The 27,996-nt window shown below is 36.0% G+C and overlaps 1 protein-coding gene across 3 annotated transcripts in view; it reads right to left on the bottom strand.

Annotated features, from left to right (window-relative positions):
* The window catches only part of anapc1 (anaphase promoting complex subunit 1), a 299,392-nt gene that overhangs the window by 178,523 nt on the left and 92,873 nt on the right, over positions 1-27,996 (bottom strand). For all 3 annotated transcript variants that reach the window (XM_051925424.1, XM_051925423.1, XM_051925425.1), the window contains exons 14-18: positions 24,766-24,903; positions 20,507-20,647; positions 14,310-14,370; positions 11,341-11,528; positions 1,976-2,050 (exon numbers count right to left, since the gene is read on the bottom strand). In XM_051925424.1, coding sequence (XP_051781384.1) covers positions 1,976-2,050; positions 11,341-11,528; positions 14,310-14,370; positions 20,507-20,647; positions 24,766-24,903 — 603 coding nt within the window. The remainder of the gene's footprint in view (positions 1-1,975; positions 2,051-11,340; positions 11,529-14,309; positions 14,371-20,506; positions 20,648-24,765; positions 24,904-27,996) is intronic.

Raw genomic sequence — 27,996 nt, forward strand, 5'->3', positions numbered from 1 at the left:
TAAACCATGTTGCAATGTGTTAAATTTTAGCACCAGTTTAACTTCCCATGCCTTTCTCTCCTGTCTAATTAATACAAATTAGAGGTCACAAGGGTGTTATCTTTTAGCTGAACAGTGGTGTCAAGGAACTTGACACCTAAATAGTCACAGGAGCAGCCAGTTGGTTTCAGTTAAATGGAGAACATCTGTGTGAAGTCAAGAGGGTAAATTGATTTTAGGGATGTATGATATCATTGGATTAATATCTGTATCAGCAGATAATTGGTTAAAATAATTTTATCAGCATTGGATCGTTGACTATATTTGATCGATAATTCAAACCAATATTGGATGATATATTCATTGTGTTCCGGATGAGCAAGAGGTTTAGATGACGCTGAGCAACTGCACGGAAAATGTGTGCAGTATTAAAGTTTTTCAAAGTAAGTGAGAGCAACATAAAACATGCCATTTGTTCAACTAATGTCTTATGCAGAGGGAGCAAAGGTCGAAATTTCAATACCACCAACTTAACTTTACACTTAAAAACCATGCCATCCTGACAAATATACAGAATTCCTCAGAGCAAAAGTGGAGAATCTTACGCTACTGTGCACAAAATCAAAAACTGCAGTTGCTCAGCCTGTTAATCAGTTTGTTGAAAAATCAAGAAATTTAATAAAGATATTCCTAAAGTATATTGACAATTAATGTAACGGTGATGGATTTTATCACTCTGGACGATCAGCCATTTTCTGTTGTAGAAGATACAAGATTTTCAAGGCTAGTTGAGTATCTTAAGCCCTGTTACCTAATACTTAGTTATGGTTATTTCTCTGGCGTAGCACTTCCAGAGCTACATAAAATTATGGAAAATCATATTCACAAATTTCTTGTTGACGGTGTCTGTTATACACTTTACCACTGATAAATGGACATCTGATAGACATACTATTAGTATGCTTAGTTTAGAAATTATAAAACCTAAAAATTAATATAAATACTAATATAAAATTAAATATAAAATATAAAAAAATATAAAAATTATAAAATCTACAAAGCGGGAAAACTTGGTTTTAAAAAACTACCTAAGCATGTATAGACAAAAAAAAGATAAACATATTTAAATATAAAAAAATCTTTGCAAAATTAAAAATCAAACCATTTTTGAACCCTCTCATTCCATTTGCATGGGTACCGAAAACATGAGCTTATTCTGGTGGCAATTGAAAAGCCAGAAATTTCACAGGACAGAGAATATTCAAAGACACACCACACTCCCATAAAAGGTCAATTTAATATCTTCAATTTGCTTAAGATGCATTTGCTTGGGATGTAGGAGGAAATCATAGCATTCTGATAAGAATTCTGATAACGATGCAACAGCCAAAAAACTAAAATATTCAGATTCTAATATTAGGAATTGGACTATTTTTTAAAAATGTGTGAAAATAGACATGATAGTTTTGCTTAACACAAAAGGCAACAATCAGGAGCAGTGGTGTCCTTTCTTCTTTCTTGAAATCAATGTAATTTTTCAGTTTAAGAGACATTTTATGTTTAAAATGAAGGTATTTGGTTATAATTACGGGCCAGAAATGAGCATTTTGGAAAAAGATAACACATTAGAAACTAACTTAAAGAATTAATGCATGGACACTGAAACAGCAGAATGAACACATGAAGACAAAATGCTTGTATCAAAAAATTATTAATAGAAATGGTTCCGGTATTTCTTTAAATGTGTATTGATATAATGTATGTCCCAATACAGGATCTGATTTAAGAACTCTAAAGCTATGAAGTGGCAGCTATAAGGTAAAAAGGGAACTATGTTAAAAATATAAACAGAATAGCTAAAATAGACGCAAACCACATAAGTACATAAATAAAATGTGCAAAAAACTAAAAGGTGTTTAAACGCAAATGAATTAAATTACAAAAGTACATATTACTGCTTAAAACATGATCAATTCAAAAATAATTAATATCTTACCTCATCTGACCCCATATCAGATGGTCTTGCCTTTTTTGCAGCAATGACTGGTGAAAGTGATCCCTCAAAATCAATCTAAAGAAAATATTTACAAAAATTCAAGATATTTATTCAATTTCTTATTTCAATGAGAAACAAAGCATTATACCTAGGTGGTGCACTATGCCACTATTATGCAACAGTAGTAACCAGATTCATAATTCATTTTAGCATTTTGCCAATTTTAGCAGCTGTCATTCAGTCTGATCAGGGAAAGCTGAAAAATGTTAATATCCCATAAACAAATTAATATTTAATTTACGAAAGCACTATTATATCAATGTATGGTCAATTTCAAAAAGAAAATGCACTATCAATCAGACATTAACAGAAAGGATAACAAAACTGCAAAATGAGGATCAATTCTAATCTACCAATTCAAAGCAAAGAAACAAAAACTTTATTCACTTTATAAAAATATGTTATTTCAGATGAACCTACCCAAAAACCTGACCTCCATGTTTAATTTCACAAATGTTTAGTTTCAACAAGATTACAAGTACTCATATGAGAGCCTAAAATATTTACAAAGTGGTTAATATGCAGGAAAAAAACCAACATCCTCAAAAATTTTACTTCAGTGTCAAAGTTATCTTAAGTCTCATGACTAGGATTTGCTGCTTACTGCCACTCATTTGCAAACAAACTTGCTCAAGGTGTTAAGAGACATTTCAAAATGCTTTACTGCTATCCTTCCAGGTTCAAAACCATTACTTTATCCAATTTTACATTCTCTAAAATTCTCTCAGAAATATTGTCAAAATCATCAGTATTAGTTTGCAGTCCTCTTGGACCTTCTTCTTCTTGTCCAGCAAATGTGAAAAAAAGAATCATTTACAGATCTTTTACAGATCTACTAGAAATTGATACTTTTCGTGAAGGCTTCTCTAATAACCGAATACCACTTAAACAAGATTAAGGTAGGGCTAACAGCCTATCACTGGGATCTTGCAGCATTGCACATCTGCCTATGCATGTTTTTGTTGCTACCTACAAGGCAAAACTGAACCAATGATGCACATATGGTTTCATAAGCTCTATAAGTTATACAAGCATGCTGCACTATTGGCTTACAGTTACGATGTCAGAAATATATGTTACATAAGGTGATTTTGGAAACATGATTTTAGTTTTATGGACCTTGGAAAATACAAAGGGCTTTTTAAGTTCAGTAAAAGAGATGATTCATTTGTGAGGAAACAGAAAGGAAAAAGCTGATCAGAAGGCATAAGGAGGTGGGGGAGTCAATCCAAGAATCCAGTGACTGACTTTTGACACTCGAAGCAATGCAAAAAATGAGCCACATGGAAAAGACTTAACATCTAGCAGTACCAGGTCGTATTGGTGTTTATTGCCCCAATTTTCTGGGACTATATATTTGATCTATAATACACTACTTTTGTTACTTTTCTCCTGCTTATTATTTTACTTAGTCTAATTTAGGGAATCCATTCCCGGGCTCCCGGACATTTTTCATTCCCGGGAATGAAACTGCTATAATTCCTGGGAAAACAGGAATGGCCAAGCTCACATATATAGCGTGTAAAAGTGTAAAAATCAATCAAGAAATTGTAACAGAGTTATACAGTAATCCCTCCTCCATCGCGGGGGTTGCGTTCCAGAGCCACCCGCGAAATAAGAAAATCCGCGAAGTAGAAACCATATGTTTATATGGTTATTTTTATATTGTCATACTTGGGTCACAGATTTGCGCAGAAACACAGGAGGTTGTAGAGAGACAGGAACGTTATTCAAACACTGCAAACAAACATTTGTCTCTTTTTCAAAAGTTTAAACTGTGCTCCATGACAAGACAGAGATGACAGTTCCATCTCACAATTAAAAGAATGCAAACATATCTTCCTCTTCAAAGGAGTGCTTGTCAGGAGCACAGAATGTCACATAGATAGAGAAAAGCAAACAAATCAATAGGGCTGTTTGCTTTTAAGTATGCGAAGCACCGGGGCACAAAGCTGTTGAAGGCGGCAGCTCACACCCCCTCCGTCAGGAGCAGACAAAGAGAGAGAGAGAGACAGAGTTTGTTTTTCAATCAAAAATCAATACGTGCCCTTCGAGCTTTTAAGTATGCGAAGCACTGTGCAGCATGTCGTTTCAGGAAGCAGCTGCACAAAAGATAGCAACGTGAAGATAATCTTTCAGCATTTTTAGACGAGCGTCCGTATCGTCTAGGTGTGTGAACAGCCCCCCTGCTCACACCCCCTACGTCAGGATCACAGATAGTCAGCACAAGAGAGAGAGAAAAGTAAGTTGGGTAGCTTCTCAGCCATCTGCCAATAGCGTCCCTTGTATGAAATCAACTGGGCAAACCAACTGAGGAAGCATGTACCAGAAATTAAAAGACCCATTGTCCGCGAAATCCGCGAACCAGCAAAAAATCCGCGATATATATTTAAATATGCTTACATATAAAATCCGCGATGGAGTGAAGCCGCGAAAGGTGAAGCGCGATATAGCGAGGGATCACTGTAGTTGAAAATAATTAAGGTGGCCCACTGCTGCAGCTTGCACTTCATCAGACAACAGCCTTGAACAGCAAGTTGAAATTGCAATGCGTCAGTCTGTTGCATCCGCATTATCTGTGCCAAGAAACTTGCCATCACAGAATGATGACAAGAAACTGGATGCATCAGTAAAAGCTGAAATGGCGGTGTTTCAGAGCAACGGCAAGCGCGGGTGTTGTTTAGAACAAGTGTATCAGTATCTGATGACTGTGCCGCCTACTTCAGTGGAGGCAGAGCGTGCTTTCTTAGCGGCTGGTGTACTCTGCATGAAGGTGCGATCTAGCCTGGACGACCGCACGCTGGACATGTTGTGCTTTTGTACGCTCTTATTACTGCAACTAACTAGATACATGTACTTATATGACGGCAAGAACTGCTTGTAGATAAGGTTAGTCTTTTATTTGTGTCAACATATTGCAGTAGTTTTATTAAAAATAAGTGTCGGTCGTTCTAAAACCGTTCACATGTGAGATGCCCGTGCACAGTGTCATTCCTGGGAATGAAATGCGGGATTCCCGAATTCCCAGGAATGGATTAACCCGTCCGGGAATGGATTACCTAGTCTAATTGTCTGAGGTTACAGGAAAGGGAAAATGCTGAACTACAGTACCTAACAGTGTGGTAAGAGTATAGGATTTGAGGCATTCTGTTAATGCCTATATCTGCATATTCTTTTTAAAGGTACAGGAACTGGAGTTGAATATGTATCGTCTCTGACAATAACTTAATTGCTGTTTTAACGATGTGAGAGCTGAAATTATCAAGAATGTCACTCACTCAAAAACATGTATTGAGAGTCCATGTATTCACTATGTAACCAGCGTGTGCGCAAAGTGAGCACATAGGTGTTAAGCCTAACAATGAGTGAGCAAACAGCGTCAAGGAATAAAACAGCTTTGCAATCGATTAGTTAAATTTAATTGCAAGATGTGGATTATCCTCACTCGCATGGTGGTGGTTTGACTTTTAAATGTCTGACGTTGCTTAAAAGACAGCAATCTGCAAACTGTGTTGGAAATTCATTGAAACAGATTATTTTTATTTCTGTAAGAAGCATATGCCTATTGGAAGTGTTTGACTTCGCAAGCCATTTTGGTTGGGGGGTTCTAGATTCCAAAGCACTTTTTTTTTTTTTTCATTTTTTAAAATAATTGCACAGATCCTCGCCCTGCTCCATCCCACTGTTATGACTACAGAAGTTGGAGTAGGTAATGACACAAAGGAGGGAGCAAAAATGAGAAAAAAAGAAGTCTTTTAGCAGCTATTTCTAAAAAAAACACAGGAATTCAGAGAAGGCAACTCTCTGCACACTGCCATTGAAAAAAAGATCTAGACCTACTTGATGATACATGAAGTGAACAATGTTGTAAATCCACTTGAGTGGTGGAAAACACAAGTAGTACATTTCCCAAAACTGGGGAAACTTGCAAAAAAGTACCTGTGCATTCCTGCCTCAAGCAGCCCTTCTGAGGGGGCTTTCGGCAATGGAGGAAATGTTATAACATGTAACAGTGCTGCTCTGAAGCCATGACTGGTGTTTCTGTCAAACAACTTGAAGTTTCCATAGTAGAATTTTACAATTGTTTTATTTTTTTTGATATCTATGTCCAAAATTGGACAGAACCTTAAGTTTGTAATTTGTTTAAAAATGTTATAGGTTTGGTTTTTTTGTATGTTTGTGCAATACATGACAGAAGTTGTCATAACAAATGTTAGTTTTGCTTTCCTGTGCAGTATTTGACAGAACTTTAGATTTTTACATCATAGTACAGTATGTTAGATTTTTGTTCTTGCTTGTATGCTGCACGATTCATCTTACAGCAGAGAAGTTTATATTTATCCAGACTGTAATGTTTATGCCCTGTAATTCAATTATGATTAGTATTATCCTGGTTACAATTAACGGTAAGTGTCTGTTTAAAATGCCCTTATTATAATAGTTTTGTTGGTTTCAGTGCAGTTTGTTGTGTAAATACTGTAGGCCACTAATGGTTTAGTCATAATTGCATTGTTTGATCTTAGTAATACTTTGGTGATTTTAATGTTTTTGTGTTATTTTACTTAAGTAAATAAGACCTGTTTTCCTTAACTGTTGTTTCCATTAATCTCACTAGTAAGCTACAGTTAATATCCTATTAACAAGGCCAAGCTGGCTCAATAAGACTTTTACAAAAATGATTTTGAAGGATGCAAAATATCATCTAATTATTGTGTGACCTTTCTGAACTCTTTTGGGACGACACACTAAAGTGCGATTTCCGCATCTGTGGAGGACTGGTTGTCTGTCGCCGAGGCAACTGCAGGTTCACAGCACCACAGAAACAACTACAAGCCGATCGCGATCACGCTATAAGTGCCTGTAGCCAGTGGGCGATGCAAGAAACATTACAAATACAATGAACAGTATAACTTGGCCACTGACCTGGCCCCAACCCTGCCTATTTGCTGTGTCTGTGAATAGAAGAGTGGTAGATGTCGCTACAATAAATAACCATGCTGTTCCTGTTTCAAGTCGAATAAAGCTGGTTTGCTAAAGTACTGAGACTCAGCCTCATTTTCTGGGGTGCAAGACAGCGACTCACGCATCACATGGTACCAGAAGTGGGGTCTTGCACCAATTGAACCCCAAGAGGCATATAATATCCTGATACCAGCATAGCAAAATGAGGATCCTGCATACGCTCCAGTCTTCATGCTCCCCAGGGATGTGCTGGTGAAGGTGGCTCCCTTAGACGACCCAGAGTGTTTTCTATTCTGCTTCGAGCGCACGGCAACACAGATGCGCTGGGACAGGGGAACCTGGCCGTCTATCTTGGCCCCGCTTTAAACTGGGGAGACCCTACAAGTCGTGCGAAAACTCCCTCCCAAAAGGCTTGATGATTATGACTTCCTGAAGAAACAGGTCCTGTGAGCCCGGTGGCCAAAGGGTGCCAGTTTAGTCTATGGCATACTGACTGCCCTATAAGAGGAGAGATCCAGGGCTTAGTGGACCTGATACAAAGCTGGATCCACAGAGACCCTTTCGAGGGCATTAGGGAGAACCTCGCTATTGATGCAGTCCTTTCAGGGACAGACAAGAGCCTTTGTGATGAAATGCTACGGAACGACGTCCACTTGCTGTTAGACCTGACCCGCAGACTGGAGGGCACACAAGCCACCTGGAAACAACAGGGCTACCCAGGCTTTAAACTGACTTCGATCCAGCCAGCACAGACTTCTAGGGTCGCCGGCGCCACGGGAGGAAGACACCATAGTGGGAACACCATAATGCAGACTGAACGCAGCCACTTTCGCTGTGATCAACCAGGACATTTGGCTTGGGAGTGCCATCTCCTACCTGCGCAAACCATGACCATTAATCTGGCCAAGATATGTGGCTCACAGGTTTCCCCCAAGATCTTAAAAGAAGGACAATTTTAAGGTCCCTATTACATTGGCCGGGTGGGAAGTCTTGGCACTGTTGGACTTTGGTAGTGACCTCTGTGTAGTCCGCTATGACTCACTCTGGCAGACCCCTTATAAGACCACAGAGCAAGTGCACATCCGCTGCGTCCATGGGGACATTAAAATATACGAGACTATATTATTCCCTCTGCAATTTAAAGGGAATCAGACACCTCACCCAAGCCTCTCTTAATAGGAAAAAGGAATGCCCTCTTCCCACGGGTCTTGGCCACCTGCAGAGTGCCTCTCCCGTCAGTGGATATAGTGGATAGAGAGGTGCTCACCACAGACAATGTCAGTCAAGGAACCAAGTTTGAAATTGAACCCGAGTTGTCCAGTGAGGTGGCGGACAAATCCTCAAGTGAAGACCCAGGACAGATGGCAGAGTTTTCCATGCCGTTACTGGCACGAACAGCCTCCCTAGAATGGACATCCAATACAGACCCAGATGAAAATAAAACAGCAGTGGGAGGTGGGCACGATGGTACATCGGACACAGAGGAAGCAGAGGTTGCCATTCAGACAGAGTTTGCTCGCCTGCAATGAGCCAATAACACCTTGGATTTCGCATTCAAACAAGCCCATGTTGCAAGTAACTCTTACTACTACCTGGAGAGAGAGGACCCAAACTTTAAAACACCACATTTTTTTAATTAAGGATGGTTTCCTGTATCGGGTGATTTCTGATTGCATGGGCAATGGGCATATCAAGGAGCTGGTGGTGCCAAGTGGGCATAGGGATAAGGTTTTAAAAATTGCTCACTGTCACGCTTTGGGGGTCACCTCGGCGCCGAAAAGACAAAGGCGTTTCTAAACGCTTTGACTGGGTGAATATGGGCCAGGATGTGGAGCAATTCTGTAAGGCCTGTCCCGACTGTCAAATAGTTTCTGCTCACAGACCCGCCAGGGCACCCCTTGTACCGATATCTGTTTTAGATGTCCCCTTTGAGAGGGTGGGATCAGATATTGCTGGCTCGCTTCCCAGGAGTAAAAATGGCTTTCAGTATATGCTTATGTTAGTCGATTATGCCACAAGATACCCAGAAGTAGCCATGTTGTGGCAGGCGGACACCCAGACTATTGCAAAAGCACTCTCAAAAATATTTGCGCGTATTGTATCCCTTGCAAGATTTTTACTGATCAGTGCATGCCCTTTATGTCTAGCATCATGAAACAGCTTTGCAATTAAGCAGCTACACTCAACGCTTTATCATCCGCAGACGAATGGACTGACTGAACGATTTAATAAAACTCTAAAACAGATGATTCAATCAGTCTCTCATGAAGTTCCAACTTTGTGGGATACAGTAGTGCCTTAACTCCTGTTTGCTGTTTGAGAGTCTTCCCTAGCATCTACTGGGTTGAGCACTTTTGAGCTACTCTTTGGCCACCAACTCTGTGGTGTGTTAAGACATTCTTCAGGAAGAGTGGGCAGGTTAGTCGACCGAGTTGCATCACTAGAGGAACAGATTTCCAGACTGTCCTCTATTGTGGTGGAACATCTTCAGCATGATCAGGAGGCACAGAAATGTGAATACGACAAGACAAGTCCAGTTGCAAGAAGACTCTGTTCACCACTTCAGACTGGCTGTATGAATTTACAGCGCTCCCTTTTGGTCTCCATGGCGTACTGTTGACCTTTCAGAGGATGATGGACCAGATCCTGCGTCACCATTCCACATACGCTGGTGCCTATCTTGACAATTTTGTTATTTTCAGTAACAACTGGGAATCTCATTTCATCCGCCTTTAGGCAGTCCTTGACAGTTTGCAGCTCAAGGGGTTGATGGTTATCCCTAAAAAGTGCAAGCTGTGTATGTCAGAAACCAATTATCTAGGATATTCCATGGGAATGGAATATCCTAGATAACGATATCGAGATACAAGTTTGCTCAAGCCTCAAATGGACAAGGTGGGGGAGATGCTTGCGTATCCACATCCTGAAACACAGTGGCAGGTTTGTGCCTTTGTCGGGCTCACAGTACTACAGGAAGTTCATTCCCAATTTTGTACATCGGGCCGCACCCCTCACTGACTTCACAAAGGGCAGAAGCCTTGCTTGGAGGGTCACTTTGCCCACTCGGTTGGGAGGGATGTGAGGTTTTTGAACTCTTTTGGGCCCAACCCCTAACCCAACCCAGATGACACGCTGAAGCGTGATTGCCGCGTCTTTGAAGGAATGCTTGTGCATTGGCAAAGCAACAGCATGCAACTGCGAAAACAACTATGAGCCCCAAATGCGGTCGCACTATAAGTGCCTGACGCTGTTGGGTGATGCAAGGAACATTATAAATGCAGGGAACAGTATAACTTGGCCATTGACCTGGCCCCAGACCCAGCCCGTTTGCTGTGTCTGTGTATAAGAGAGTGGTAGATCCTGCTACAATAAATAACCGTGCTGTTCCTGTTTCAAGTTGAATAAAGCTGATTTTGCTAAAGTACTGAGACTTAGCCTCGTTTTTGGGGTGCAAGACAGCAACTCAACTGTCACAATTGTTATCGACAAAGTCTCAGAAAATATCGAGATACAAGTTTTTGCCAATATCACACACCCCTAGTATGTATAATGTGTGACATAGTCTTCATATTTGTCCTCTCCAAGAGGATCAAATAACATAACACATAATTATAGCATCTGCGCACTAGATACATGATTTTATTTAACACGTTTTTTGTATTTATTATTTGTTTCAAAAAAGAAGAAATGTTGTATATGCTTGGTTTTTGAAATTATGAACTCATTAGTATTTCAGAAACATAACTGTAGCTATAAGAGCTACAAAAAAAATTCTTTCAAAATGATAGAGGGATATCTTTGTGTGTTCAGTACAAAATTAATATTTTTAAGAAGAGAATTTAACAATTTCTATTCCTGCCAATAGCCATTGAAATATTAATTTTCTACATTATCACTACTTTTGAAGTATGTGATATAATGTCTTATCTAGTATGAACTGTATTGCATAAAAATGTTTTTAAAAAACATTACTTAATATTTTTAATGCATTACACCTATTCACAACATGTATCTGAAAGGAATTGTGTGTAATAGCTTATTTAAACATACAATTATTATGACTGCAGCAAAACCAGCTATAAAGGAAATAAATGACCAATTCAAAAAGAGACCTCTTTAAAGCATATCTACAAACAGGCAAGCACATATTTTAATATTTACATTTATAAGATACTGATAAGTTGTTATACTGCATTTAAAACTTTTAACTTGATTGAAAATTATTACAGGAATTTATGGTTGATTTAATTCTTTTCTAGGCCTGCTTCTATTCTTTATAAATTCACATAGTTTAAGCAGTTTCCAAGTAGAGAGTACCTGGAATGACAAAAATGCTTACTCACATTACGTGTCCATGATAACTTGTCTGTGTTGTAGCCCATCAAAGTCATCAGACAAGTAACAAACAAATTCCACTCAGACTGAGAGCTTGGGCCTCCAGGTGCATTATAGATATTGTACCATTTAATAAGTATTTTCATTGCAACATCTTTGGGAAGAATGTACTTGATTGCAAGCAAACATTTTTTTACTGTAAAAATGGGAGCAGAAAACAAAATTTAGCATATCACAAAGTAAAGAACTCCAACTACAATAAAATATTGAAAAAAGGTTGCATAAAAATCTAGGAATTCTCAGACATCTAAGCACATATGCCACCTTTTTTAGTATTAACAAACTTGTAAACCTTAAGGCACTACTTCCAACTTACTAAACAACTCAATTAATTACATAACATACTGGTTAATTTACTAAATACTAAACAATTTGGTTAATTCAAATCTCTTTTATACAGAGGCGTAAAATAAACAAGCACAACTATTTTGTTACTTAGTACAACTACTTTGTTACTCAAGTACATTTTCCACCTATTTGTACTTCTTGAGTAAATTTCATTTAGGGCTACTGTTACTTTTAGACCACTGCATTTTCAGGACCGATAGCATACTTTTTGCTTCACTACATTTTCAAGGAAGTTCTCATTACATCGACCAAACTATTATAAATTCATAAAAGAGACCCGTCAGGTGTGTTTTCAACTTAGATTAATATTCATCATTGCTCAGACACAGGCAATAGAATGTTGTATATCACTTGAAGATAAAAGCACCATAGCACACCTTCCATTTCTGATTTGGTAGGTTGGATGCTTCTCGCTCACTGTTAAGACATGGAAACAGTGGACAGTTTATTTCTCAGGTGCCTGCATTTTGTTGACAATAATTCACCTGCCACATCGCACAGGAGAAACACTTTTTGAAAATAAAACGGCACTGATCATTATAAAAGATCAGCATATTGTTACTGACCGATCGTTTTTGCTTTAAAAAAGTCATTTAACAATGAAGCGATACAAACCTTGTAAAATTCCTGAGTTGCAATGTCTCTACTGAACTACAGGTAGGTAGGGGAAGAGAGTCTGCAAACTGGTGAAAAACTAAACCTACTAACGTCTTTTTTATTTATTCTATATTTATTAATTTATCTTTTTTTAGTTTATATTCACAGCTCAAAATACCTGATATTATGAAAATAATCCAGTAGCAGAATTATGTTTTAAAATATTGGTCCCTATTTTTTAAGTTTTTCTCTCTCTCTGCTCAGCTTATTAAGGGTTTACTGTTCTTATCCTTTGGCTTTTCAAATCTCGCTGCCCCTAACCTTCACACTACATACTTGTTTTTCTTCATTTCCTTCAATACAGCTAGGTGGGGTCTACAAACTGATTCAAGCCTAAGAGCCGTGTTCTTCCTAAACCCCCATGATTTTTATGATCACACCTGTCAGGACACAGTAGAATCTATTTTCTGATTTTTTATATCTTTTTAGGCATGCAGGTGGGCAAATTCTATCTATAAATTGTATGTGCCTGAGACGGAATCAGAGATCAATATGGCTGGCAAAAAATAAAGTCCAGTATGGGAGATTTTTTAATGCAATATCGAAGGCATTAATCGTAAGCATATTGTCTTGGAGGAGGACACCTGTGCTGTAGACATCTAGAGTAAAAAACCTTCAAACCTTAAAATTCATGTAAATGTCATTACAAATTTTCCCATTCTGTGCAAGAAAAGGAAAAGGTGACACGTGTCAACAGTCAGCACACATTTGTTCAGCACAAATGACATAGAAAATATTTTAAAAATTATAAAATTGTATAAAATTGTTCACATTCAGTAAATGCTTTTGATTATGCTTCTTTTCATATAAGACAAAAACAAAACCAGATAGTAAACCATGTAGTGTATGTAGTAAGCTTTCTCTAACATTAATCACCTATTATATCCAAACCTGTTAAGTGTACAGTTCTGTCTGATTGTGACACAAAACTAAACTCCATAGTAACTAACTGTACCATAATTACTAAAACTGAAACTAATAGATATAAAAATAAAATAGAAATTATTTTTGAAATAAAAACTAAAAATATATGATGAAGGAAAACTAAAACTTAACTGAATTTCCAAGTAAGGTCAGAAAAAATCTAGAAATAAAAACTAATATAAAAAGGCAAAACTATAATAACCTTGCTAGGTAAGTTATGGGGGTGGCACGGTGGTTAGTACTGCTGCCTCAGACCTCCTGTGTTTTACTCTTGAACCACACACTTTCTATGTCTACAACTTCTCCTAATGTCTTGTAAATTTTTCTCCTGGTATTTTGATCTTACTGACACACTCCTAAGATGTGTAGTTTAGGTTGATTACTGACTGTAAATTGGCCAGTATAAGTGAGAAATCAGATAAAAAGGGTTAGTTGTAAAATTGTGCCTTGTACTGCCAGGATAGTCACCGGTCTCCTGTCTACCTGAAGTGGATAAGTGGGTGAATGGAAGGAGAGGTGTAGGATGACGCAGATTAGTATTAGTATTTGACACTTCCATATTAAACCCTACAGCCAATAAAAGTTTTATATTAAACATAATTAAGAATGCTAATGCTTCCTAACATACAAGGTTAGAACTATTTTTTCCATTTTTATTGTAAGGCAGAAGCACACCAATTACAACTCTCCTTACCAAAAAATCTACAAAGATGCTAAATTTATTCTTTTACTAAGTATCTTCTTTGCACACCACTGATATAGTGGGCAAAGTTTTCTCTGTAATTAAAGCAACTTATGTTGATATTTAAATAAATTACAACTGTGAATATGTGCATATAAGGGCATATGGCAAAACAGATAAAATACTGCATGAAAGAAATGCATTTCAATGTTTTAATTAATATAATTTTACACTTTATAAAATATTAAAAAAGGTCAAAACCAAAAAAAAAAAGTTGCATTTAAAACTGCTTATTATTCCACTCACCGAGCTCTGAAGATGCTATATCAGGAATACTTATTCTAAGCATTGCACCAGTTGTCATTTCCTAAAAGACATAAAAAGTTTGGTTTTTGTTTTCCCCCCAAAGTACTTTCCTGTCCTTTAAAAAAGTGTGTTTTTACAAGTGGAGTTTCTGTATTCCAACTACAAATAACAGGACTGTATATCATTTCTGATGAAAACTGTGAAAGAACATTAAGATTTTTCACAAAGTGATTTTATATTACACATACTGTGACGGTCAAGTCAGAAGTTCTCTTTCTTTTAATTTTTTTTGCTTTTTATTCACTCTGGTGTGTGTTCAGACCACAGAGTGTTTGTACTGTATATGTTTATTTCTTTTTCTATCTATTAATGTATTTCTTTATTTAAAGAGCTTCTGTAAAAAGCCAAACTTCTCCCTAGGGACAAATATAGTTCTGTTACATGTCAAAACAATGCATATGGCTTTCAATTTCAGAAACATTAAAGAAAACAAGTCACACACTGTATAATTAAATAACATTAAAATTGTACACAGGTAAACTCCCTGTTGAATAAATGAAATGACCTGCCTGTGATACAAATATACTAAGACGTTTTTTTATTCAACTAATCTAAACTTTATTTAAAAAAAAAAAAAAAATACTCATAATCTGTCATGATTTAAATAATCTGTAAAAACAACATAATTTCTGTTATTGACAAATCATAAAATGCATTTTCTCTCACACCTCACTTTAACAAAATTAAAAATGGAAATCACATTAATATTTATCTAAATATATCTAAAACCTGAATTTACAAACAAAATGCTTTAAAATTAAAAAAAAAAGTAGTTCAAGACAAGCCCACTTTGAGCTTAATTTTTAGTACAGTATTATTCAAGAATATATCTCTGCTAAGATCAGTATTACACAAAGTTTTTTAAAAACAAACTTTTTAGTAATGAAAAGCAAACAGGAAAACATTAATTTCTAATAGGTTAAACGCTTAGAGCAATATCAGGACACAATATTTTCTTTGCATGATTACATAATGATTCCAGAAAAGAGGAGGCAGAAACATTTGGGCAGTACCAAAACCCTTTAAATAAGCCTAGTGTTTTTTAAAGTCTGTTAATAATTACTATTTCTTCACAGTGTTTCACTACAATAACTACAGAAAACCTTTCAGAATATTAGACCATATAGATATAGAAAAATTCTTGACTATATTCATCATAGTTTTTAGTGTAGATGTTAATGCCTTCAATTTTAAAATAACAGATTTATCACGTCATTGGTTTCACTTCCACTTCACATTCACTGTGATTTTTATGAATAATATAAATTTAATATTTAAATCAGCAGAATGAAACACTGCTTAGAGCAGGGGTCTCCGACACGTCGCTGGTGAGCTACCGGTAGCTCGCAACCCCATTCCAAGTAGCTCGCCAAAGGGTTAATGAATCCTACAAAAATTTGAAAACTTGATTAGTCAAATTAGGGGTGGCCGATCTTTCCAAAAAATCATATCACGATCCTTTTAACACAAAATCATGATCTACAATCTGAATTGCAATCTCTTTTCAATGTGGCATACACTTAAGAGACTATCCGGACTAAAACTCATCAAGACCTAAGTAACACTTTATTTTAAATATCAAACCAAGTTGAATTCAATTGATCTCTCATTCACTAGCTAAGTGGAGTTAAGGAACATGCACCGAAGCTGGCGAGTGAATGACGATGAACCCACCCCCCTTCCCCTCATGCCGGCTGAGTGTCTCTTGGATTTGCGCAAATAAATTTATATCGCAAGCGAACTATGATATATAGCGAAATGAGAGTGTGGAGTGGTGGCTCTGAGGGTAGGGATATGCACTGGCAATCGGAAGGTTGCCAGTTCGAATCCTGTAAATGCCAAAAGGGACTCTGCTCTGTTGGGCTCTTGAGCAAGGCCCTTAACTTGCAATTGCTGAGCGCTTTGAGTAGTGAGAAAAGCACTATATAAATGCAAAGAATTATTATTATTAAGTCACAAAATCAACCGGAATGTTCAAGCAAATTATAGAAAAAATTTCCACTCTAAATCCGTTAAGTAGTTCTCTCGTGAAAAGCGGACAGACATACAGACAGAAAGACATTGGATTTTACATATTGGTAAACCTTCAAAATAATGTGCAGTTAAAGTCTCAACAGCATTCTCAGCATTGCTGGAGCTTAGTAGAGCCAGATAACTATAAGAATCTTCACCAAGTAGCTCTGAAAATGTCTGCTTTGTTTGGGTCTACATACCTCTGTGAATCTGCCTTTTGAATCAATGTCATGAAATCAAAGTTCAGAACAAGACCGACAGTTGAATATTTAAATGACTCCATAAGAGTGAACCTAAGTGGCTACACTCCACCATACACCTCTCTTGTTGACTCCATGCAGTGCCAGTCATCTGACTAACTAAAAAACACATCACACATGCACTTGGACATGTGAATACTCTTGTGAAGTGAAACAGTAGCATGTAACAAAATGACAAATAAGTAATATCTGTGTATTTGTAATTGCATTGTTTTGACAGCATTCATGTTTTAATTCAACAGTATGAGATATACTAGAAAATGCATACAGACATACAAAATGCACTTGCAGGTGAACTAAATACTTTTTGTGATGTTTAATTGCAAAATGTGAGTAGTGGACACCAACATTTTGTAAATGTTCAGGCAAAACAACCTTATTCAGTTTGTTTGGGTTGAAATAAGCTATGAGAATCAATGTTAGAAAGCATGAGTGGCTCCTGGCCATTTTCATTTTGTAAAAGAAGCTCTCAGGGGAAAAAAGGTTGGACACCCCTGGCTTAGAGTGTCTTGAGAATTCTACTCTATTCCAACGTCAACTAGATACTGTAAAGCCAGGAACAAAAAGGAAAGGAAGCTAGTGAATATAATTGAAAACAATCGTAAACATAACCACTTTCAACCAAACTGGGACTATTTTTAACGACTATTGAGTTTATTATTTACATCTTTGTAATTTACTATTTGAATTGCTTGTGAACAGTAATTTTAACATCTCTGCACAAATGGAAGACGGCACATGTCCAGAATTATTGTAGAATATGGTACATGTTCTTACAGTCAACAAGTGGTCTTTTTAATATTTCCCTCTCTTAGTAGAACATTGTTACAGAACTTATTTTCTCTAGGTTCACCACTACTTAAATAGCAATGAATTCAGGTTCTAGAGCTGTAACCAGTGCTCCTTTAAACAAGTTGCCTAATTTAAAACATTTTCTGCCTGCATAGAGTTGTAGTCAACATATATTTTATTATCAGATTCATAGCTTGTATCTCATTTATTTGAGGCTTGGGCTGAAATTATTTTACAATTGTTTTTGGATAGCAAACAAAGTTTGGGGAAAACAGAAAAAGTAAATCAAGAATTCCAGAATTATCTCTACTGCTTTGGTTTTAAATAAGAAATTGCAATAAGCCTAGAAGAAGATTCTTACAATTAATATTTGTTTATATATTAGAAAATAATTTTGATAAACAAGAGGAGACTATTCCGTCCATCAAGCTCATTTGTTAATTGCTAAACTTTTCCAATATCTCATCCAAATGTTTCTTAACAGATAATAATAATAATTCTTTACATTTATATGGTGCTTTTCTCACTACTCAAAGCGCTCTCCGTTCAGGATGGACCCGGAACGCAAACCCATGATCTCCTTACTGTGAGACAGCAGTGCTACCACTGTAGTTGTTCATGTTTCGGCGGTTTGTTTCAGTTTCTCACAAATGCATATGAAATCTTTCTTATTAAAAGGTGTCACAATGCTAGTAATAGCTAATTTCTAGATGTTGCCAGTTTACTTTCTCCTGACAGATGCTGACAGTTTGTTTATCCTTGACTGTAACAGTGTCCATATATTTTTTCAATGAGTATGAAGGGGGCTCCTGTACATCCAGAGGGGATCACCACTTCCACTGTCTAAATTCAATTTTGAAATGAATTTTCATTGTGAGTTTTGTTATTTTCACAGTTACTTTTTGATGTTTCATGTAGACCTTTGTTTCTGGAAGGGTGACAAAAGAAATCAACCACTCAATAAATTTCACTTTACTTGTAAGTGATGCCAGAATCTGTGTAGTTTAAAGTTTATAGCCTGAAGAAAATCAAATGTTGGGCCCCAAAAGAGTACACTCTTAAAGAATACCATAACTACAGCAAATCATGCCACGGTTGCATTTTTATGTTATGGAGGGGCTTCTTTTCTCTTACACATGAGTCTATCTAAATGTGTAAATGCCAAAAGTTAGCAACCACTGTCTAATTATAAGTCAAATTTTTTAAACAAATCTGTACAATTTTATTCTCATATTCACATGAAAACATATACAAGTATACAAAGGGGATGGATATGAATGAAAATGTTTTACTCTTATCAAAGATTTTTTAATTTGATTCTCCTAATGCTTTCCACTACAATATAAAACAAAATTTTCAAAAGAACAACTTTTGGGCAAAGGCAGATATGACTATAAAATTAACTAAATCACATTCATAATTCCCTTTCAGTGATTTGCTTTCCTTAAATTTTTGAGGGATTTAACATCTGCTAAAGTTTACGATATAACTGTCAACAAACACTGTAGTGCAAAGGAAACTATGTAAGGACAGAGTGTCGGTTTCAAAGAATAGATAAATGGATTAGGGCTGTTAGATTGAACATCACCATTTAAATATAATTCATACTTACTTGTATTTGAAAAAAGTACCATTCAAAGGCAAAAGCTGTTTTTGATTGTAAAACAACAGTTTTTTTTACCTGTACTAATTTTGGCATCGACTTAGTCCAGATCCACAATGCAAAGCTGCGTTATTTTACGACATTTAAATAATAGATGCCTTTTGACCATAATAATAAAGTATAAAATAAGAATGTATAACCATAAATGTAATGCCCAAACTTGTTAACCTAAATTCAAATATGTACTTATTTTCAATTTGAATATTTAAACCTTAATTTATTGCTAATTTAGGAAAACAGTGTCACAAGATAGTGATAGATGCACCAGTCTTCTGAACATCGGCTTCATTGTGTCATGGTATATCTTTTGTTCTGTTTTATCTATGAAAACTGTACCAGACACCACTAATTTAAATACTCAACATTTATCTTTCAAAAAATAAAAGTAAGAATTTTGTTAAATATACACTCTATTATAACTTTTATTCTTCTGATACAGTGATTTTCCTTCTTAACATTTACAAAAATTATAAAAATGTGAATAGATTTTAAATAATGTGCCAGACATCTCTCTGATCAGTATATTTTATTTATCAAATCATCATGATTTATTTTAATGGTCTACAACTCCTGGCACAAACAACTGCTTTTAGGGCTATAACAAGCTCATTTCTATGGTCCTTAAAATTAAAAGAAAAAGAAAAAAATTCAGACATGAGCATCAATAGGCTTGGCGCCCTAGGAACCAAGTTACCCGAACTATTCTATAACAGTTCAGTAATTATTTACTGCTCTGATGCTGATCTATCTGATCATAAAATAGGTCATTATGATAGCAATTGATGGGAAGAATTCATAATTAACTGCAGAATTACAGTATTTGCCATAATTCTCAAAATATTATCAAAAATTAATTTAAGGGTTCCTCGAGAGTGCCTCTTTCTCTTGCACAATTTGGCTTAAAAAAAATCAGTATATTGTCATCTCATAACAGGCTTAAGTTTCGAGTTTGGTATTTTTCCCTCCAGCCGTTTTAACTTTAGACCAATCCTCAAGAAACTGTGGCACACAGACACACACACCCATTATCGAGATATACATGTTTTCAGTATCACAGGACCCTAATACGTTGAGATTCATTGAAAACTGGAAATCGAAATTTTTGACGAGCCTAAAGCTTTTGCTACTCCCCCATAGATGACAGGTTATGGTGAGGGAAGGCGCAAAGCAAAAAAAAATACTTAGAAAGAGAGTTACAGTTAACGGAACCTGATCAAATGCACAAATACAGAAACAACTCAATTGTTAAAGCTATGAAAATAATTTTAGATGTAATTTTTTGGGGGTTTAGATGCCATTAACTTAATTATTATATAACCATTATTAGATAAGTAACCTTTTCTTTTGAAATATGCCAAAATTTTTTTTCCAAATTTATAAAATGGAAACCGCTGCCATTCTATACTTACCAAAGTAACTCTATTATGAACTGAATCTCTTAAAGAATGAATATAAGTTCCTACTGGCTGAAAAGTGCATTCTTCAATTAAGGAGGTCTCATTAAGTCTAGAAGAGCTTCTTAGTTCGGTAACAGGTGATGGCATTACAACCTAAGAATTTACAAAAGAGAAGTTAAACATATAGCTTTTTACTTTGATGTAGCTGCTGCTTTTGTTATAACAACCTTTTAAAAAAGATTAGGTTCAGCCTTTTTTTTTTAGTTATGAGATCCCCTCATATAGTCATGTAAACAAATGAAGATCTTTAATGATTTTAATGATTATTTTAGCACTCTGTACATTCTCTGAATGATTTTGGTCTTACTGTGTTTATTACACAGTTGTTTAAGCTGCTTTGGAAACAGACACATTTAAACCAGAAGACTAGCATATCAATTTTCTTTTGTTTCCTTAATTGCACTGCTTTCACAATTAAATGTTTGCTATTGTAGCCATAATGATCTACAATGCATTCAATTTGTAAAAATGAATAAATACTGATGTGAATTAATTACAGCTTATGGATCAACAGTGAAATGTTTAGTCTGAATTATTACTATTGTAGTATTTAATTATTAATGTAATTTAATGAAAGTACCTTTATCAGCATGATTATAAAAAAATGTACATTACATTTTAATTCAACTGGAAGCAGCAAACATGTCATGTCAGACACTGAACAATATTGCCAAGATATTAGTATTCAGATCATTTGGGTTATTTTCCACAATTACAAAAGAAGAAAATGAATGCCTGTTGTGCAACATAAATACAGTATATGGACATCCTATAACATGTAAAATTTCATAAGCAAATAAATCTCTTACACAAACATTGGAAATAACATTAAATAAAGCATAAGGGCTCACTCACACTGAGCATTGTACATTTCTAGAGTTTGTTTGGCATTTCTGAAGCTTTTTAATAGCATAATGTAAGTGTTTTTCTGGGTTTCTGAAGCATTTTCAAAGAGGTATTTTGCAGGGTAGAATATGATTGGCAACATTTTCTGTCATTATTTTGTGGGTTGTGAGGTGTTCTAGTGTTAACTTAAGAAGTGATTGACTTATTTCCAGAATGTCATCATCGTTGTGAGTGGAGATATTGGGCTCACCCTATTTGGCAGCAAAGGGACTCTAATGGACAATTTTAGGCTCTGTATGAAGAACTCCGGCAGCATTCTGAAAAATTCCAGGATTACATACAGATGACAGCTGCATTTTTTAAAACACAGTTTTGTAAGTGTTACCATTCATTTCAATTGAACAAGCATTTGGCTGAAACTGCACAAATACTGCTATTGACAAGAGTTTTCAAAACTGCGACCGGCTAAAACACTTATAAGTGAATAGTGTCATTAAAAATAATGGCATATAACTTATTAACAGTTAAGGAATGTTCTGATCTAGTGTTAAAATGCAAGAAAATGCTTGTAAATGGGCCCTAAGACTACACATAATGACATTCTGCTTTATAATTTTGTCAAAGACTAAATTCTCCAAATTACATGAGAAACTCCAAATGTATAATACAGAGATGATGCATACATGTACAACAGGGTGGCACTTAAAAATGGTCTTACCCATTTTTTCAGTTGCAAAGTGCTTGCTGTCCGTTTCCATAAAATGTTTGCTTTGAGACCATTTATTGATATTTGTTAGGTCAACTCAACTACAGAATGTGAGCAGTAAGTCAAATTGGCAACTTTAAATTGCACAGGCTTGCAAAACATCAAGCAACAAAAAAAAAAAAAATGATTGTGTAATATAAAAACGTCACATAAAATCACTGCACAAAATCGTTTCAATTTTAGGCTTAGGATTTTATACAGTATATATATATATATATATATATATATGTATATATAAATAAATATACATACTGTATGTATATACATATATATACTGTATGTACAGTATATACATATATATACACACATTATTTATTATATCCATCCATCCATTGTCTCCCGCTTATCTGAGGTCAGGTCACGGGGGCAGCAGCTTGAGCAGAGATGCCCAGACTTCCCTCTCCCCGGCCACTTCTTCTAGCTCTTCTGGGAGAATCCCAAGGCGTTCCCAGACCAGTCGAGAGACATAGTCCCTCCAACGTGTCCTGGGTCTTCCCCGGGGCCTCCTCCCGGTTAGACGTGCCCGGAACACCTCACCAGGGAGGCGTCCAGGAGGCATCCTGATCAGATGCCCGAGCCACCTCATCTGACTCCTCTCGATGCGGAGGAGCAGTGGCTCTACTCTGAGCCCCTCCCGGATGACTGAGCTTCTCACCCTATCTTTAAGGGAAAGCCCAGACACCCTGCGGAGGAAACTCATTTCAGCCGCTTGTATTAGCGATCTCGTTCTTTCGGTCACTACCCATAGTTCATGACCATAGGTGAGGGTAGGAACATAGATCGACTGGTAAATTGAGAGCTTCGCCTTGCGGCTCAGCTCCTTTTTCACCACGACAGACCGATGCAGAGCCCGCATTACTGCGGATGCCGCACCGATCCGCCTGTCGATCTCACACTCCATTCTTCCCTCACTCGTGAACAAGACCCCGAGATACTTGAACTCCTCCACTTGGGGCAGGATCTCGCTACCAACCCTGAGAGGGCACTCCACCCTTTTCCGGCTGAAAAATGTATTATATTTTTAATTTAAATAAAAATGCTGTTTAATGTAATGACAGGCAGTCTTAACACTTCAGTAATGCCCTAATATTTTATATACTCTATGCAGTTGTTAATATTTTCGCTGGTTATAGAGTCAACATGCCTGTGTGAGTAACTACTGAAACAAGGTCCAGCTTGGTAAGGAATTATGAACCTTATTCAAGACCAAGGCATTTCAAGTTCTCACAAAATTAAGGCTGGCACAAAGAATACTATGCAGAATATTTTTTATGTGCAGCTTCTACTAGTTAAATTAACGGGCAGTCTGACTAACAAACATAACCAAAGAGGAAACAAAAGATGTTATCTCATTTGTTCAGTTCGTCTCAATATTGCTTTTTGGTTCTTATGGTAACTTGCAGTTCAACTTTAAGATTATTTACAAGAGGCAAGTTCTCTTGACAACTGTACAGGCTGAACTTGTTGGGACTGCCTTTTTTCAGTAAATAAGCAATGAAATTTAACTTGATTCACCTGCCAGTAGTAGAAAGCCTAAACAATTCTAAGTGGTTGTGTTAACATTTGATACTGTTGCTGTCTAAACTTTTAGGAATGTGAGGAGGACAGGAAATACTGTACCTAAGAAATAGGCATTCACTGTATATCAACAACACAAATTGTCAAAACACAAACACAAAAACAAATAAAGAAGTCTACAATGGAGCAGTCATATGTATCAATCAGAGTATGACGAAACCAATTACAGAAAATTTTTCAAGAAAAAAAATTCTTATTTGACACTTTCAAATTTCTTGCAAAACACATAAAACATTATAAAACGGAAAAAAGATTTTTTTTCAATGTATGTATCAATTTTGCTCATTTACAAAATGTCACCGTATACATACTAAAATATTTCTATAGGTTTACTATCTTCAAGTGCTAGACTCCATTTGGCATAGTATTAGTCATAAAGTTTCCTCTTCTTTTTCCACTCATAATTTTGTTTAATAGCTTTTAGACCAATTTAACTATGTCATCCAAAGTTTGCAATTATGATAAAACATACTGAAAGCTTAATTTGCAAAATAAGGCAAATTTAATGTCTACATGACAACGGTATTGGTCAATAACATTATATATGTTACATTCTAAGCCAACGGTTTATTATGCTGTTGAGACTTTTGTCATGAAGACAAAAGCTATTCATTTCCTAAAGCTATTAAAAAGAAAGCTTGAGCATATAAAAATATATCTTTAATGGGTGTTACTAATAATTTCCAGTACATGCGGAGGAATAAATATATAAAATGTTTAAGAAAAATACACTTATGTCACTATTAATATGTACTTAATCAACTGCCAGTAACAGCACAACGATTTAAAATAAATAAGACTATAATATACTGTATAACCTCAAGTTGCACTATGTTCTTCATGAATTAATGATGTCATTTCATGCTGGATGGCCTTCTTCCAAAAGTCACTTGCAGCTTTTTCACTCAATACTTGGATTTTTTGATTACCAGTAGTTATTTTAGCTGGAGATCAATACAATAACATGGAAAGCATAACCATATTAAATGTAAGTGTGGCTCATTTAAGTATGTTTACATACCTCTTCCAAATGTCCCATTTGTTTGCTGATCATTCTTGTTGGAGTACTGATGCCCTTAATAGGAGTACTGGGTCTTGGCATAAGATTGGACATGTTTAAAGATGGTGCTGGAAAGCCAGGGATAAAAACTTTGCCCACCTGTGAAAGATGCAAAATAATTTTTACAGCATTTCAATAAAGTATGAACATAACAACGACCATCTTGAGGCGAGATAAGGTACCTGACAAAATGGAAGGATGGCTGGAGGGAAAAAAAAAACAATTAAATGCTTAGTAATAATTCAATTGAAGAAAAAAAAACCTATGGGTAAGTCACTTATGAAGCAAAACACAAACAACTTTAATTTAATGGAAAAAAAATCCAAATGCCTAAAATTTTCCTTTACCTTAAATACATTTTTACACATTGTTGTGTCCATTCAACTTTTGAAAGTTAAATTGTGTACAGTAGAATCGTTTTATTTCTGTAGTAGTTCTTTCTAGTGCAGGACATAACTTTAGTGCTACAAGCAGCCAAGAAATAAGAAGGGTTCATATAAGTAAAGTCTAATAAAATATTTTTTTCAATTTATGCTATACTAAATAAAAAAAAATCTAAATAACTACTTATAACCTACACTTTGATGTGCAATTCAATGTGTGACAACACAGCAGACAATCAAAATGCAGACAGTGGGAAAGAGTTATTTTATACAGGAACCTAAGCATAGATTAGTTTAAAACGTTGCTTTGGCTGAGACTGATAAAATGCATTACTGACTTCAACAGAGCTCATAAAAATAACATTTTTAAATCTATTAAAATAACAAAAGGACAATATTGCAACTGATGGGAAAGAAAGCCAGTTACCATATTTTGTGCACAAATGGACATTTAAACGTATAACAGCTACAAGTTAATTAAACGCAACAGTTTCAACAGCAGATGATACTTTTAGGGCTTAGTAAGTACATTACATAAATGGTGAGCAAAGGCTAGATTTTTTTTCCACAATAACCGAGTCATTTTGTCTTATCAAAGCAGACAAATTATGAACTGCTACATGTGAAGTATGCTTAAAGATTTTAAACTGATGCGGCATATCAGTGAGATAACCAAAAGATATAAATGCACCAATTTATGCAGGCAATCATTCAGCTGTGTTCACACTAAGTGGTTTTTATTAGTGTTTGGTAGTATTGACCTTAGTGCTTTTTTATTTTTTAGTGGTAACAGCTACAGCCCGTTATACAAAATGTGAAAAGCATGGACGGAGGAGAAAATTCAGGACTGGTATAGGGTCATGTTATATCAGCCATTTGGCAATAAGGATATGGCTAGTAAATGTTTAAGTTATATTAATTGCAAATGACAAATTTGTAAATGTCTTAGGCAGATATCTCTGGAATAATAAAAATTTGAATCAATATATTAAATAATAGTTGAACAAAGAATCTTGGGCTGAGGGCCTTTTGACCTAGTCAAAGGGAGGGGAAGAAGATCTCGTGACTACACCTTAGTGCAACAGATATTTTTGTACTTAGATATCTATGTGCATTTGGGTGGATGGAAAAATGTTATGCAAACCAGCTGATTGCTAAGAAAATGTAAGTGTAAGAGTTCTTTGTGTTAACCATATGAATGCATTAAGATTGTTAAAAGAGGGAAACCATTACCTGTATAATCATTTAACAATATAAGTATATTACTAGTTTGTATTAATAAGCTATGGATTAATTGCTTCTAATAAGACTTACATATCAAAGTATTAAGTGTTTACGTGCAAAAGCTAAAGGACAAACTTATAACATTTCTGTCAAACTGCTGACTTTTAGTCTGTACTCAGGAAAACTGCTAATCTTTTTTATTTTTCAACGTCTGATTTTTGTTTAATCAACAGTAATAGGTTCTTTCACTTCTTCTTCAGTTGTTTTGAACAAATGTGTTGTAATATCTGGGCATATTACTGAACCTCCCCAAAGAATTGTGTAACCTTGTCTCATGATAAGCTGTATCTGTAAGATGTAAGACTCTGTTATAAAAAAGGAAACTCACCCCTCCAGCATTGGGCTATTGCTGACAGGGGCTGCAGTGGTCTCTCTGCTCACCAAGAATAAAGAAATTGTTTTTTACTCTACATCTGCTGTCTGCCTGCTGTTTGCCTCGAACCTTCGTCCACATATCCTATAAGATATTTGATTGTCTCAGAGCTTTACTGTGAAATTAGAGCTATTTCAAATGACATGGTGACCCTACCCATCAAGTTGCACTTTGTCAAGTGTGCTAATGGTTTATACAAAACAAACCTTAAAGCAGAATATGCTGGGGGCTTCATGCTCACCAAGCTAATATTCCAAGGGAAACGTAGGAAGCTAAATGAAAGCTGCACGGAAGGGAAACTATAAGAAAGATATTTGGTTACGCTAAGCTGTAATAATGAAGATCTTCAGAAATTTTGATGGTACTTATAGAAATATCCATATGAATATTAGAAAAGAACTGTCCGGGATTGTTATTGCTAATTCTAAAATAAGTCACAGTATTTGAAGTAGAATTCCGTATTAAAAAAAAAAAAATCAAACACACATGTGATAAAATTTATGATTTGCTGCTTATTTGTCAAGTGTGATGAATTTTATTACAGTGAAAGCCCAATTACTTAAGACTAGTTCCAGGGTTTAAAAACAAGAATGTTAAATGCGCTATACTTGATGACAGATCTAGACATGTGCCTAGAATTCAGCAAGACATTCAGTCACTATGGGGTAGGGATGCACCGATACCACTTTTTTGGAAAACGAGTACGAGTACTTGCATTTCAGTACTCGCCGATACCGAGTACTTGCCGATACCGAGTACTCAATAAAAACATGATTTAAATTTACAGGTAACAGCTTTAGTCATATAATTTAACAAAAAAAACAAGAAACTCTCGTCTATCCACTGGGAGGTTAGGCTAATTAGCGACACGGGGCTAAAACTGCTTGTCCAAATATCCGTGGTGAAACTAAACGCAGAGGAGGCTTGCAGTAGGCTGTGGATATGTTTTTTCACGGAGTCGTGTAGTTTAGGCAGCTCCGTGTCAGTCATGTAGCGGCGGCTTGGGACATCATATCTGGGCTCCAGAACATGGAGGAGACGCAGGAATCCCACATTTTCTACCTCCGAGAGTGGCTGGTCACTCAATGCAATGTACTCGATAATTGCCTGTGTTATTTTCACAGCACGTGGATTGTCTCTGGACATTTTCTC

Source organism: Erpetoichthys calabaricus, chromosome 3, assembly GCF_900747795.2.
Source record: "Erpetoichthys calabaricus chromosome 3, fErpCal1.3, whole genome shotgun sequence".
Classification (NCBI taxonomy): Eukaryota; Metazoa; Chordata; class Cladistia; order Polypteriformes; family Polypteridae; genus Erpetoichthys; species Erpetoichthys calabaricus.